This window comes from Miniopterus natalensis, chromosome 6 (genome assembly GCF_054644295.1).
Source record: "Miniopterus natalensis isolate mMinNat1 chromosome 6, mMinNat1.hap1, whole genome shotgun sequence".
Lineage (NCBI taxonomy): Eukaryota > Metazoa > Chordata > Mammalia > Chiroptera > Miniopteridae > Miniopterus > Miniopterus natalensis.
Window position 1 is genome coordinate 43,717,502 of NC_142086.1, and position 16,125 is coordinate 43,733,626.

A 16,125-nucleotide genomic window follows, 5' to 3' on the forward strand; every position below is an offset into this window, starting at 1 on the left:
TATTTTTCATCATTTTCTTATTTGGCTTTTCAGAGAAAAATAAACAGTTAAGTGTTGAGATAATTAATATGTACATCTCTAACATTTTTTAATTTGGATAAAAGATAAATATTAAATTACACTATAGTTGAAAGCTACTGACCAGTAGCAAGTTCTTTTTTATAATTTTTTTTTATTGTTGAGAGTCTTATAGATGTACCCCATTTTCCTTCCTTTGCCCCCCTCCACCTGGCTCCTGCCCCACCCAGGCCTTCACTGCACTGTTGTCTGTGTCCCTGAGCTATGCCTATATGCATATAAGTTCTTTGATTAATCTCTTCCCACACCCGCCTCCCCATTTCCCTCTGAGATCTGTCAGTTTGTTCCATGCTGCCATGTCTCTGGACCTATTTTGTTCGTTATTTTGTTCATTAGATTCCACATTAAGTGAAATCATATAAGTGAGATATTTGAGTTCTTGAACATCTTTCATTAGATTTACTCCAGGTATTTTTTATGCTATTATTGCTGATATTATTTTTTAAATACCCCTTTCTATTTGCTTTTGCTGAATTTACATACAATTTATTTTTGTGTGCTGATTTTATATTCATATACCTGTTAAACACATATTCTCTTTTAATTCCATATTTGCCTTTCCTCTCTGACTATATTAGTATCTATCATTTTAGAGCATCAGTCTCCTTTCTATACATGACTGTAAAATATCACTCTGCTGTCAAGCAATGAGGACACAAATGTTTTTATTTTTATCACAGATACTTTAGATTTTTCCATTTTTATTATCTTTTTTTGTCTCTGAAGGGTTTGTGCTCAAATCTATCCAAGAGTTACTTTTCTCTCTTCCCTTTTATCGTTATATCTGATTTCAGCTTAGCAAAAATAATGACAGGGTATAAGAGGCATACTGATATGAGTTCTGGTCCTTACTCTGTCCCTTCTGAGCTCTTCCATAATATTCTTCAGGCTAGTCTAGGAGAGGGATTTCAAACCAGTGTTCTCCAAATCCCTGTCATAATCAAAGGTGCTTGTTAAAAACCTGAGTTCCTAAAATCAGAGGTATCACACTCCCTGACTTCAAACTATACTACAAATCTAGTAATCAAAACAGTATGGTACTGGCAGAAAAATAGATATGCAGACCAATGGAATAGAATTGAGATCCCAGAAATAAACACACATATATGGCAATTAATTTTCAGTAAAGGAGCCAAGAATATACAATGGAGAAAGGACAGTCTCTTCAATAAATGGTGTTGCGAAAACTGGAAAGCAACATGCAAAAGAATGAAAATAGATTGCCATCTGACAGCATACACAAAAATTAACTCAAAGTGAATTAAAGTATTGAATATGAGACCTGAAACAATAAAATGCATAGACAAAAACATAGGCACTAAACTTATGGACTTTGGTGTCAGAGGGATTTTTGTGCTGTTGACCCTAAAAGCAAAGGAAGTAAAAGCAAAAATAAGTGGATGGGACTACATCAAACTAAAGAGCTTCCACACAGAAAAAGAAACCATCAACAAAACAGGCAACCAACCCAATGGAGAAGATATCTGCAAATGATACCTCCAATAAGGGGGTAATATCTAAAATATATAAAGAACTCATACAACTCAACAACCGCACACACACAGAAAAAAAAAATTACAAAACTGGGCAGAGGATGTGAATACTTTTCCAAAGAAGACATACAGATGGCCAACATATATATGAAAAAATGCTCAATATCACTAATTATAAGGGAAATGCAAATCAAAACCACAATGAGGTCCCAACTCATACCTGTTAGAATGACTATTATCAGTAAGTCAAAAAATAGCAAGTGTTGGAGAGGAAAAAAGGAAACCCATGTACACTGCTAGTAAGAATGGAAATTGGTGCAACCAGTATGGAAGACAGTACGGAGGTTCCTCAAAAAATTAAGAATAGAGCTACCGTATGACCCACAAATCTCACTTATGGGTATCTGTGAAAAAAATTAAAAACACTTGTAAAGATATATGCACCCCTATGTTCATTGCAGCATTATTTACAATGGCCAAGACATGGAGATAACCTTGGTGTCCTTTGATGGATGACTGGATAGAGAAGATGTACTACTCAGCCATGTAAAAGATGAAATATTGCCATTTGTGACAACATGGATGGATCTTGAGATTATTATGCTAAGTGAAATAAGACAAAAAAGGACAAGAACTATGATTTCACTCATGTGGGATATAAGACAAAAAGCAATAAATGAACTGACAAAACAAAAGAGTCATAGATACAGACAACAGAATGGTGGTTTCCAGAGGGGAAGGGGGCTAGGGGAGGCCAAGTGGGTAAAGAAGGTCAAATACAAGGTGACGGAAGGAGACTAGACTTGCAATGGTGAACACACAATAGGGTATACAGGTATTGAAATTTATATGTTATTAACCAATGTTACCCTAATTAATTTTAAAGGTTCTTAGATAAATTTTCAAGGGAAAGACCTATAAGTTTGTATTTGTGTGTGTATAAAAATACATATATATATAAATTAACATAAATGACTCCTCATCAGGGAAGCTTAGTTTACATAGGACAAGATTAAGATTTCTCCCATCTCTGATATTATTTGATTCTATGAATACTAGCATTATATTGCCATAATCAAAAGAGGAATTTCATCTACACAAAGGAGTATCAGAGAACCAATGTCAGTACTCTAAAGTTTGGTATTTGGGGTACCTATAAGCATAAATGAATTGGTGCATTGCATACAGGTGATATATCATCTGCTCTGCTAGATCAAATGTTATTCTAGAGGTAACCAGGCTAGAACAGGGGGAATTATTGACATAATTAGACCTTCAAGGCTTCTAGTGGTTAACTTGACTAGTAATTTCATTTTTTTTGCATCCAGGGTCATTAACCAAACCAGAAAGAGAAATACTTCCTGAAAGAATAACTACAGATTAATTATTAATGCCACAGTCAGAAATGAAGCTGGACTCTCTAGGTAAAGGTTTGTGGGACAGTGGGGATGAGTGTAAGAGAAGCTTGGAAGACATGGTCAAAGTCTGAAGTTGTTTATGGAGGAAAGGTCAGACTTTTCCTGGTTTTGTCAATAAATTACTCAAATAGGTAATGTGAGAATTTTGCAAGGGATAGAGTCATCATAGATTTGCTCTCATAGTCTCAGATAAAATAATTAATTCTCTTGTTTCCTGACCTCCTTGTTGGTTTCCTAATTTTTTCTTATAGCTGTCTTTTCCTTTTCCCTTTAACTGACAACTAGAAGGGCAGCCTATTCTTTTGTTCCTCTTTTACCTTTTTAAATTAGCAAAAATAATAATGTATAAAATTCATCTATCATCATGCTTGTTCTTGTTCCTCCTCTGATAAAGACTAAATATATTATGGAGTAAAAAAAAATAAGGAAAATAATATTTGTAATAGTACCTAGAAAATAACTGGTTCATAATTTTAGCTCAAATTTTTATTTATCAATGAAATGATGAATTCATCCTAAAGTGATGAAAACACAGGGAATGAATTTAGCAAACTAGAAGAATGACTCCCAGATGTACATCACCACACTCCTCTCTCATTTTCTCTAGCCCCAATCCTTTAATTGCTTGTAGCATATTTTTCTATTTGAAATTTATCATGTTGAAAACCAAAAATCAACATCTTTTCTGTCTCTCCAAATTCAATTTTGTGTTGACTTTCCCTCCAGTGAATTTCAAATTACTAATACCAATCTTTATCTGTCATGGTGAAATTCCAGTTCTGCCACCTACTGGCCACATGACTTTGGACAAATTACTTAACCTCTCGTACATTTGTTCCTATAAAATGAGCACAGTAATAAGAATTAGAATAGATAGATAGGTAATATATACAGGGTGGGGCAAAAGTAGGTTTACAGTGAGTACACAAAACACGGTTTATTTTTGTATTAGTATTTATTTATTACTGTAAACCTACTTTTGCCCAACCCTGTATATAATTATATGTACATTAACCTTGCCCATAATAGGTGTTCGGTAAATGGCAGCTATTGTTATCCTGAAATCAATGTTTAAATCTATGCTTGAAGGATAGTGTTCTTAACTATTTTTCATTCTTTTGCAATTCTCCAGCATTGTCTTTCCCATCTTACGATGTGTTGTTCACACTTCTCCATGCTTTAATTTTTACATAATTATTCTTTTGCACTAGTCTCTGAGACCCAACACTTTCTTTTTCCTATAGATTTGTGCTTTGGTCTGGATCAGGCAGTTGCTGAAGCCAACACCTACAGGGTTAAACCTAGTTGCTGAAGCCACCCCCTTTACCCCTCCCAGTCAGTCCCCCTTTCCACAGTAGGCTGGCAGCTGTCCCAAGTGCTTACCGCAGCCAAATGCTTGAAGAGAGAAAGTAAGGAGCCAGCTATGAATCCCTTCCAGAAAAATGAGTCCAAGGAAACTTTTTTTTCACCTGTCTCTACTGAAGAGGTACCACCTCGACCTCCCAGCCTTCCAAAGAAGCCACCTCCGGTGAGTCCCCAGATTCATTTCTGCCTCTAACAGGAACAGATGTGCTCTTTTGGTTCTCTTCCTTGGCCTCTTGGAGCTTCAGACTGAGCTATATTAGGGTATTAAAAACTATTCTTTCTTGGATTTAGAATTAACATGAAAACCAAATCTAAACAGAGGTTTCCTTTACTTAGGAGAGGAAGCAGCAGGAAGAGATAGTTAAAGCTCTTCATTTGAGATTCAGGATTTTGCTGTGTTTCATTGTATCTATATTCTGAATTTCTCTGGCGCAAAGGAAAGAAATAGCAATTGGAAAGTCCAGGGAAACTTGGCAAGCACTCCTGTATGGAGAACTGTGTGTGATTGTTCTTTCTTTACCAATATAAAAACGCAGCCCTTAGTTCTCTCTGTGTTCAGAGTCTTAGGCTGGACACCAAGAGAAGTTTTAGAATAAATTGTCTCTTTCTATGTGTTCCAGTTTACAGTGGGAGACAGGATAGAGAAACAAAGAAGCAATAATATTTTGCATTATATACTTGTTAAAACACTTCCAAATTCATTATTTCATTCAATCCTCACATCAAAATCCTGCAGTGAAGAGTTTATAGTAATAATAGCCAATATATCCTGAGTTCTTAATATGAGCTAAGAGGTAGTAGTATTCTCATTTCTTTGGAATAACAGAACTGAAGCATAAATACAAGTGTAGTGACATGGCCAGGGTCAGTATGTTAACCCAGCCAGTGACAATGTTACATAGCTAGTGAAAGTGTGTTAACAAAACTTCAGATTGCAGAATTCTCCAGCTGTGAGCTGGGAAGGTAAAAAGCCAGTTTATTGTGTCTTTCAAGCAAGTTATTATCATACATTAACATATATTAACATTTAGGAGGGTTGTTTTTATCAATCCATATGAGTAAAAGAATAAAAATAAAAATTATTTCTTTATTTATTTAGTTAGTTATACCTCTTCTGGCCCCAAACAGCCTAAGACTGCTTACAAAGATGCATAAATTTCTTTTGAAATAAGAGGCAGTATAAATCTCATAAGATATGATTCTCCCAAAGACAAATATCTCTATCTCCCCCTCACATTTGTTGGGCTATCATAATAGATAGGGATTTGAAAGACAAGATGACATTCCTTATATACTGACAGTGCATGAAATAACATAGTCCTTTTGATGTCCAGTAGGATTTCAAAAAATGTTATCAAATCTCTTTTATAGGATGAATGGACATTTAATTTTAAAGGATTTAAGAACTCTGCCCAAGATCAAGGTGATCAATCAGCTTCCCTTTAGGAATCAATGATGGGCCCTGAGCCTGGCTCCAGCAGCCTCTGAATGAGAAGCCATCATATTGCCAGATCTCCTCCCAGTGTGGTGAACAGGGCAGGTGGGGACAAGGGAGGTTAGTTTGCACAGTGAAGCTAGGCAGGTTACTGACACCTAAATGTAACTGCTTGGACATCAAGTGCTCCATAGGTTACCTCTTCGTTCTGTTCGTAGAAATAAGTAATGACTATTCTGCTCAGAGCCCCAGGCTTTTCCATTAGTAGTGGTTGGAAGATAAGATCTTGTATCTAGGATCAGAGAATGTCCCAGCAGTTCTATGTTAGATGAATGAGGAACAAGTCATATTCATAATAGTTTCTGTCTCTCCTAAATCAGCAGTGCAAGCACTTTTAGTAGATAATAGCTATTTCTTGAAGAGTAGACATCATTGCTTCACATTACCTATCATGGTGACTTAAAATAAATGAATTTTTCTGCTGTGGAACAGTCTAGAGGTTTAAATATAGGGGTTGGGGAGAAGCTCATGCTTGAACCCTTGTCTTTCTGCTTCATAGAAAATCTGTGGCTCCAACTATCCACTGAGCATTGTCTTCATTGTGGTGAATGAATTCTGTGAGCGCTTTTCCTATTATGGAATGAAAGGTAATTTTGTGTCCCAAAGTCTTACTTTTCTCCTCTCACCCTCACCCCATGTTTGTAATGTCTGGTCTTCTTGTATGTATTTATTTCCCTATCCACTCTTTCTGTCTTCATCCAAATTGGTCCTTTCCTTTGGCCAGGACTTCAAATAAATTCCTCATGGGATTTCACCTAGTAACAGATACAGGCCAAGAACAGAAAGGCCTAATAGAAACCAGAACACAGTCTGTGAGAATATAAATGGAAGACGCTCACCATCGGAATTCTATTCTCTGTTTCTGTTCTTTAGTTTTATGAATGTATTGTTGCTGGAAAGGAGAACGGAAGGGATATTAGAAGCACTATGTTATCTTTATGATGAGTCTAAATGATGTGAACATAGACTGAAGGGAGGAGTATTGCATTTGTACACTAAGAGCCACCCCATTCACAACTCCCACAGGCCCTGCTTCTATTGCCTGGCGATCACTCCTCAGCCACTTCACTGATAGGAGTGTCGAAGATTAAGATCACCTTCAAAGACCAGAGATCAAATGTACTTCTCTTCCATAAGTCATTTTAATGCATCTATCTTATTTTGCCTCCCCTTTTTTTACCCTAGCTGTGCTGACCATGTATTTCCTGTATTTCCTGCACTGGAATGAAGACACCTCCACATCTATATATCATGCCTTCAGCAGCCTCTGTTATTTCACTCCCATCCTGGGAGCAGCCATTGCTGACTCATGGTTGGGAAAATTCAAGTAAGGAAGATGAACGATCACATCCCCAGAAGCTTCACAGATTAACTGTACAAAGGTTACCACTTAGAGCCTCTTTTCCCAAGCAAGAACACACCGTGTCATCCATCACAAATTGAATCTCTCTAAGACAGACACATAGAAAGGCGTTTTCTCTGCATTGTCAGTTTTCCCAATATTTTTACATCCTTTCAATCAGGAGTTGTTGTTTTTCTCTTCTTAAATTTATTTTTAATCTTCAACCCTGTAGTTTAGGACCAATTCTTATTCTGATCTCAGGGGAAATAAAGATTGCTACCCACCATAAAATTTATAATTTTAGAGACCTCAGTGTAGTTATTTGATACATTCACCATCTCTTTTCCATATTGAATCATCTCAGTTCTTTTAGTATCTTATGAGTCCCTCTTTTCAGTTCTTTTGCCAACTCTTTAACCTCTTTCTGTAGTTTCCTTCTTAAGAATATAAATATTTTCATGAGTTAGACTAATGTTCTGTTCAGTTCAGGATCTTTTAAGTCCCTGAAAATAGCACCAAGAGACATTTGTAGGCTAGGGATAGAGCTTAGATATCCATCACCCAGTTATTTTCAATGGACTTGTCACCCATGGATTTATCTGAATTAGCATTTCTCAAAGTACATTCTGTTGAAAATCAATTGTATAGGATAATAATGAGCATTATGTAGGAAGATAAAGATCTCATGGTGAAATAAGTTTGGAAAATGCTAGGCTGAACACAGATTAAAATGTTTCTTTACTGCACGACTTCTTATAGTCTTTTACATGCTAATATGCACTGGGAAATCTTGAAGAGGTTATGGCACATAGTGTTTCCCAAACTTGTTTGACCATAGGATATTTTTTCAGGGTATCTTGTGGGCCTAGTGTATCAGTGAATCCTCTTTAGTAAACACTGGTTTATAACTCAATCGGCCTCTATATATTCACTCTTCTAAAGTGTTTAATCAGCATCTTAGACGTAGCTACAACCTATATATAAAGTACTAAACACATTTTTGACTCGAGAGGGGGATGGTGCATAGGTGACTGAGATCCGTGTTTGCTCCTTTCAGTTGCCAAGTCCATCCAAATAGGGGGTTGGCACTATGTGCAGAATAAAAAGTATAAGCCATAGTCTCTATTCAGTTATAGAATAAAAGACTCACATACATAACTAGTACTTTTATTGGTTTTTTAAAAATGACTTCCTTTAGCCCGTCCTGGCGTGGCTCAGCGGTTGAGTGTCGACCTAGGATCTAGGCAATAGGGGTTCAATTCCCAGTCAGGGCACATGTCCGGGTTGCAGGCTCGATCATTGATTCTCTCATCATTGATGTTTCTGTCTCTCTCTCTCCCTCTCCTTTCCTCTCTCTGAGATCAATAAAAATATATTTTAAAAAAAAATGACTTCCTTTAAAATTGAATAGTTCTGGGATTTGGTGAACATAGCTTCCTGTCTATTTCAGAGGAAATACAACAATGTCCACTTATGCCCTCAATCTTGATCCTTTTTGAGGTATTCTTTATTTTTAAAAATTATTTTTACTGAGGTATAATTTATATAAAGTACAAAAATCTGAAAGTCTTAAGTGTACAGCTTGATGAATTTTCACATGCGTATCACCATTACCTAGCTTATTTTCCATAGGGTTTCTGTACTCTCAATATACCTCTCTCTTGCCTTCAAATTTCCCCCTAGAGGCAGTCTTTTCCTCTACCTAGAAGCAGGTGCAAATCTCTGAGAACTCTAAACAAACAAAACTATTGTTAACCTTCCTTTCAAACTGTCTTATTTGTCTTATTACCATTCTCTCCAAAATTTAAAAAGAATCATCTATATTTGTTGCCTTCCTTTCTCTTCATCATCATTCTTTAGGGCAAAGTAATATAATATAATGCAATAGAATCCAATTCAGTTCCATTTAATCTGATAGAATTTAATTCAACAAATATTTATCAAACATCTATTAGTGCAAAGAAGTGCAGGGGATAAAGAGATAAATAAGACACAAATACCTGCTTCACATTGTTCACGTTCAACTACCTTTAATGCAGAGCAGCAGACTGTGGTGAGTACAATAAAACACAGCATAAATCATCTCTTTATCCTATTGAAATTCCTCTCTCTAAGATCATTGGTAGTGATCTCTTTGTTAACAAACTCCAGTGGTCTTTTCTAGATTCTGATTCACTTGGACCTTGTTTTAACGTTTCAGCCTGTTTATCATTCCTAGATTCTTGAAACTCCCTGGGCTTCTCTAACACTTCAATATCTGATTTTCTTCCTCATACTCTTTTGGATTCTTCCCTATTTGGCTTCTCTTTTGCTTTTTGTTTACTTCACTCTTTCCTGACTGTAGGCAGTTCCCCAGGGTATATCTGTTACTCTCTTTTCTTTCCCCAGATTCTCTCTTAGCAAATCCTGTGGTGTCAATATTACCTATATGCAAACAGCTCCTCCAACTCTGTAATCTTAACCTCTCTCTCATGTTCAGCATGCATTATAACTGCATATTGCCATTCACTTCCTGGATGTTCCACCTTATCCTCACTTCCCAAACCTATACACCCACATTCAATCAGTTACCAAATTCTACCAATTCTATTTCTATAATATTTCTCACGTTTATCTCTCTTGAACAGTGAATCTCGCTGCCATTAATTGCCACTACTCAAGTTTTGGTCTTCATTACCTCTAAATTGGGCTATGGAGCTGGACATCTAAAGATGTTATCACTGCCTCCCATATCCTTTTTTAACAACTGAGCCCACACACTACTGACAAATTAATCTTCCTAAAAGAAATCTCTGTTCACATTACTACTCTGCTCAAAGTTTTCTGCTGACTAACCCATTGTCTACTAATCTCATCCCAACTGACCTTTCTGCTCTAATTGTCATACTTCCTTTCAAGACTGTGTACTAGAGAAAACTTGAATACTATTGATATTAGCCTAACAACAGTCAATACATATATTTTCTATGTCTGTTTGCACTGTTTCTGCTTCACTGTACCTCCTTCTATCCCATTTTCCCATGTCCAAATCCTTTAGGGCTCAGTTCAAATGCCACGTATGTTGTGGCTTATTCTTTGCGCCTCACCTTTCACTACTAGTCAGAAGTAATCTAATCTTTTCTGAACTTTTTTTTTTTACCTTCATATGACATTTAGCAACTCTATCTTGTAATTATTTGTGTATAAACCTGATATTTTCTTCTAAACAGAGAATAATCTCATTTATATTTTTATCCAGAGAAGAGTGCCTAATAAATGTTTCAATTAATAAATTTATTCACCCTCAAATACTCAATTGTAGGCATGGGCAGGCATGAAGATGACTTTTGTCCCTAGTGTTGGTTTTTTTATACCCTATGAACCATGCCTATGAGTCTGGACTTGACCTTGGCAATCACTTATAACCACTCTCTTAAATGTCAAATATGCTTTTGGATGTCCTTTCTACACTTCTCCATTCTCTTTCTCCTAATGGGTCTATAGCATTTTCTTCCCGCTCTTTTTTTTCCTCTCTTTTTTTTCTTAATTGTGTGGTCAGAAATTACTCTCTTCACACTAGGTTTCTTCCTTTGCCACCACCGCACATACTCCTCAGCTCCTAAGCTCTAATTAAAATTAGTTTGGGTGGTGAAATAAAATTTAAAAGTTCTTCCTCTTTCCTTTTCTTTTTCCACATTAGCTTGTTCATGATAAAACTGAAGGAACACGGGACTATGAGTTAGAAAGTAGAACTTCTAGACCTAACCCCAATACTAATTAAAATGTCACTTTGGGAATATCCTTTGATCTCTCTGGATTTCATTTTCCTCATTTGCAAATGGAAGCTAGGTCAAGTCTATCTAAAACAGTTCTGTGTTACATAGTTGGAATTACAATGACTCTAATAATCTCATTTCAAATGTGGAATTTCCAAGTCTCTCTTGACTTCTTTCTCCTTCTGTTACTTTCCTGCCATTAGCTTCCTCTTATATTCTTCATATCCTAGACAAATTCCCTGAGTCTTTCACCTAGGAACTTGCCCATTTTCATTCTAAACCACTTACTCTTCTCTCATTCATTTAGTCCAATAATTTGATATTGCTCTGATCTCCCTACTCAGACTCTATTACTCCAGCTCAGACTTCTTTTGATTTTTCTCTCTGATGATCTAACATAGATCATCTCTTTTGGGTTTATGATAGCTGGCCTTTTTTCAGTCCTTTTCATTCCCATTCTATTTATTCTTTTTATTCCAACAAAAAGAACTTTTCTCTAGAAGACCCTATAAAATGTTTTGTGAAACCCTGCCCCTTCCTTCTGATATTAATTAGCCCTTCTGATATTAGTCACCCAATTTTTTATCCCCTAATTGCCATTATAAACCTTCTAAAGTCCCTTCTCTGGAGAAACAACCTAGGAAGATTAGACATTTAGAATGAGAAATCTACATCCTAAATTTCTGGTATCTTCAGCCTCTCTCTGATGCCTTCATTCCATTCTTTATATTCCACATTAGCATGTAATATTTTAAAATCACAGATGTAAATTATATCATTTCCAAGGTTCCTTCTAGTACTAACATTTTACTTATATATGTAGATTGCTAGTGTGGTGATGATATACATAAAGAGGTATTGTATATATGGCTGTATGCCTTATTTCAGTGCTTATATTCCTACATATATTCTTACTGGAATTCTAGGCTGAACCTGAGAGCATTTTTACCTCTCTATATATCTTAATGGTTTGATTTAGAGAAAGTTTATATTAGCCACTCCTTTTTCCTGTTTAATTGGAGTTCTTCCCTGTCAATTTCTAGAGCCAAAGACATTCCTTGAGAAAAACATCTCAAAGTATCCTCTTTTTCTGGTTCTACTTGAAAACAGCCTCACCTGCTACAAATTTATTCTGGGCTCGACATATCTGTACCAGGGTAGGAATGCCCTGTGTATGCGTAGAGTGGGGGGGGGGGGGGGAGAGGTCAGGTATGAAAAAGGAGCTTGAAGGGAATATCCATTACCTCTAACACTCAGAGCAAAGAGCTCCTCTCTCTTTTTCTAGCCTGTTTACTTCATTTACCATTATTATTTCTATTTGCATTTCTCAGGTAGGGTTTTCCTCCTCCACCCCTTGTTCTTTTCATTTCATTTACCCTGGCACCGAGATTAGTATGTACTCTGAGTCTGTATTACACAAGTCTCTGAATTCTGCTTGTAGACTGACTAATTTAACTCTCTCTACAGGACAATTATGTATCTATCCTTGGTGTATGTGCTTGGCCATGTGATCAAGTCCTTGGGTGCCTTACCAATACTGGGGGGACACATGGTACACACGTGAGTAAAATCATGGAGTAAACTGAATCATTTTTCTTCCATTAGACAGGTAAATATCTTATGCATTTATTACGGATTATTTTCTATTTACTTATCAAAGATGTCCCTTTATTTTACAACCAACTATTGTTTTATTACTAAATTGGTTAAGAAAAAGTTTACTTAGCAATTGAACTCTTTCCTTTTTCTGAACTCATTTGTTTTTATTAAACATTTGGGGATTTTAGAATGCCTAGTTAATATCTTCTTCATAAAAACTCATCATATGTTTGAAGACAATCATAAAAACTTATGTCTTCCATATTCCCTTACCTATTTACCCGTCCATGCATCTGCACTTTGCCAGGGTTAAAAAAAGAAAAAAAAAAGTCTGTTACATTTCCTTATAATTCATTATAGAAGTCATATTCAAAGCTTAGATATTTCCATTTATGTGTAGTTGCATATATTCCAGTTGCCCCATCCATTTTTACTAAAGCTATTGATGTTTATGGGGCAAGAAGCATTTGGTAGCTTCTGAAGTCTGTTGGTTCCATCAGTAAAGAGAATTACAGTTTTCAAGAGCCAGGTCATATGTATTCATGTTTATAATTTGCCTATACAAGTATTTATCCAGTGAGTTAAGAACTTTGTTTGAAATTTAATCAATATTAGATATCTCCTTATTGTTGTTCTGTAAAAAACCAGTGACACTTCTACTAATTATGATGAATTTTAATATTGTGTTTTGTAGTTAGTAATGGTATGTGGAACAAGGGTTCATAAGTCCTTTCTATTGAAATGTCTCTTTGACTAAGACAAGATTGAGAGCCAGAGCTTTAATTTTGAAGTTGCTTTAGTATCTGCTTCTATCTGTTGTACACAAGGGGTAAATGGAAATGTCAGGGACAGAATCCTCCCATGCAATAAATACTTTCTGGCAGAGACTCAAGGGTCATAAAGCTCTTAAATGCCCCCAAGTCTTTCCTAGCAGTAAAGGCAGATGGAAAGTGCCCACGGGTTAGAAATGTAAAGGGGATCTTTGTCTTTATATACTTATTTTCCTCCTATAGCTCTATATTCAATGTCTACAGTTGTGTTTAACATCAATATGGTTAGTGTCCTCACCTCTCCATTTCAGAGTCCTGTCGTTGGTCGGCCTGAGTCTAATAGCTTTGGGGACAGGAGGTATCAAACCCTGCGTGGCAGCTTTTGGTGGAGACCAGTTTGAAAAAACAGATGTAAGAGTCCTATTCATCTTGTATTTTCAAGAATGCAGAGCAGACATTAAAAGAGCTACCTGGCAGGTAGCCATTTGCCAAAATTGGTGAGATGATATCTGAGGAGTTATGTTCCATTCTGAGCACGGGTCATTAATAGAGAGAGAAACTGAAACATGTTCAAAGGAAAGTGACCAGAGTAGGGTGGTAAATGGACTAAAAGACACTTCTTATGAAGGAAGGTTGAGGGAAATGCAGATGTTTAGCCTGGATAAGATAAGAATTAGAAAGAATATTATAGCTCTCTGTAGATTTTGTACAGATGTCAGTAATCAAGCCTGAAATCAATGGGTGAAAGTTACAGGAAACGAGCTTTTTGCTTGATGGAAGGAAAAACTTCAAATAGTCAGAGTTTGAAGTAGTGAGTTTACTCTCACTTGAAGTAGTTAAGAAGAAATGTGGTTGGCGCTTTGCGAATGGGAGGGGATGGGTAGTATAGAGATGATTTAGGCATCTCTTGCTTTGAGATTCTATGAAAGGGCAAATGACCGAACAGAATGAGCTTCTGTAGATGAACTTGTCTAGATCAGTGATTTTCAACCTCTGTGCCACAATAATTTTAAAAACATGCAATACCTATTTAGTCAGGACCACTGGCCTCTTTTCCCCTAGACTGTCAAACAAAAAGATGACAACAGCCAACACAATAGCTGTCCAGTGTGAATGAATCAAAATTATACCTTTTTTCCTTTTGGGCAGATAAGCAAAAAATATATTTTATGGTGTGCTGCAGAATTTTAGTAATTAGTTTATGGGTCATGAGATGAAAAGGTTGAAAATCACTGGTGTATATGATCATTCTCTCTTTCCCCAAATACTTTATACTGTCAATGAGGGGAAAACAGTATAAATAAGCAAAAGCGAGCCTGTATGAGGAAGTAGTGAGAAGTAGGAAAGGGAAATAGTCTATTCTTAGATCAGCCAAAATTTCTGGCTTCCTCTCTTTTGCTCTCACTTTTCCTATTGGCCTGTCTTCATGTATCTATTCCTCTTCTATAGCTATTTATCATGCTTCTAGCTTTTCTCTCTCTGTTCTCTCTTCTGTGTCTTGTCTTCCTGTGATCATAACTCAAATGGTCTCTTACCCTGCAGAGTAAGGGTAATTATTTTAGTAAATCATTTTACATTCTTTTATCTCGCGGTGGGGGTCCAGAGATCATAACTGCTTGCTGAATTTGGAGAAATAACAAAACTTTGGCAAGTAGGATTCTATGCACAATGAACTCTACAAATATATGGGTAAAATAAGGTTTAAATGGAGAGCAGATGAGGAAGTGAAATACACTGTAAAACAGAAAATGGGAAGGACAGAGTGTTCTGTGTCAGGATAAGATCTGGGGTGCCAAAATGAATCACAGCAGTAAACAATGAATAAAGCATTAGCAACTTTATTTGAAAGTTGCTTCATTTGGTAACTGTTCCACAAAGATATTTAATAATAGGACAAATCCACCTCCAAGTTTTCATCTGCCACTTCTAAGCCCATGGACTTTCTTTTATACTCTTTGGCAGACTTCCCATGAGTACTAGATGAATTACCCTGCTTAATCAGCAATTTACTCTACTGTTCTATGTTCTAATCCTATTCCTACCACACACTCCACAAAATCTTTTCTTTAACTCAATCAATCATTCACTTAATTTGATCAATAAATATCTATTTAGTCTGTAGTATATTCAAGTGCTATGGAAGGTAGTAGGGGTTACAGAAATGAGTAACACATGATTTCTGTCCTAAAGGAACACACAACCTTCTGAAAGAAACAGGCATTTAGTGCAAAGAAATTAATATTATAACAGGTATGTATAGAACACAGTAGTGGCACAGTGTAGAGGATGATCATTTTTGGTCAGATAAAGGAGTAAAAGAATGTTAAAGAGGCTTGAACTGGGGTTTGAAAGATGGGTAAATGTTTGCATAGGGTGAGCCAGGTATGGTTTAAAATATCTAATACAATATTCAGATACCATGGAAGCAGTATCCGACTCTGTCTCTGTGTATGTACTTCCAGCTGAATCTGAACATAGGGTAAAGTGCAGGTAAGAGGTATATTGAACTGATGATGTTTCCTGTTTGTTTCAGGAAGAAGAACGGACTAGATACTTCTCAGTCTTCTACCTCTCCATCAATGCAGGGAGCTTGATTTCTACATTTGTCACACCCATGCTGAGAGGTTAGAATCTTTTATGAAGGGCCCTATATAAAGCTTTACTGCAGCCAGCCAAAAATCTGTCCAAGACTTCCTGCCCACTCCTCTTCTTTTATAAGGGCTTCAAAACCTGAGAGAGTTTCTTCCAGTCTTGATTTGTCTGGCCTCAAAGAAGGACTATGGATTAGGTGTTGGGAGGAAAGAAGACGT

The 16,125-nt window shown here is 36.4% G+C and overlaps 1 protein-coding gene across 1 annotated transcript in view; it reads left to right on the forward strand.

Moving 5' to 3' along the window:
- Positions 1 to 4,394: 4,394 nt before the first annotated feature.
- Positions 4,395 to 16,125, forward strand: part of SLC15A2 (solute carrier family 15 member 2) — a 28,001-nt gene continuing 16,270 nt past the window's right edge. The window contains exons 1-6 of the mRNA XM_016199927.2: positions 4,395 to 4,517; positions 6,349 to 6,436; positions 7,035 to 7,176; positions 12,414 to 12,506; positions 13,627 to 13,726; positions 15,849 to 15,939. Of these exons, the coding sequence (XP_016055413.1) occupies positions 4,413 to 4,517; positions 6,349 to 6,436; positions 7,035 to 7,176; positions 12,414 to 12,506; positions 13,627 to 13,726; positions 15,849 to 15,939 (619 nt within the window). The 5' untranslated portion in view covers positions 4,395 to 4,412. The remainder of the gene's footprint in view (positions 4,518 to 6,348; positions 6,437 to 7,034; positions 7,177 to 12,413; positions 12,507 to 13,626; positions 13,727 to 15,848; positions 15,940 to 16,125) is intronic.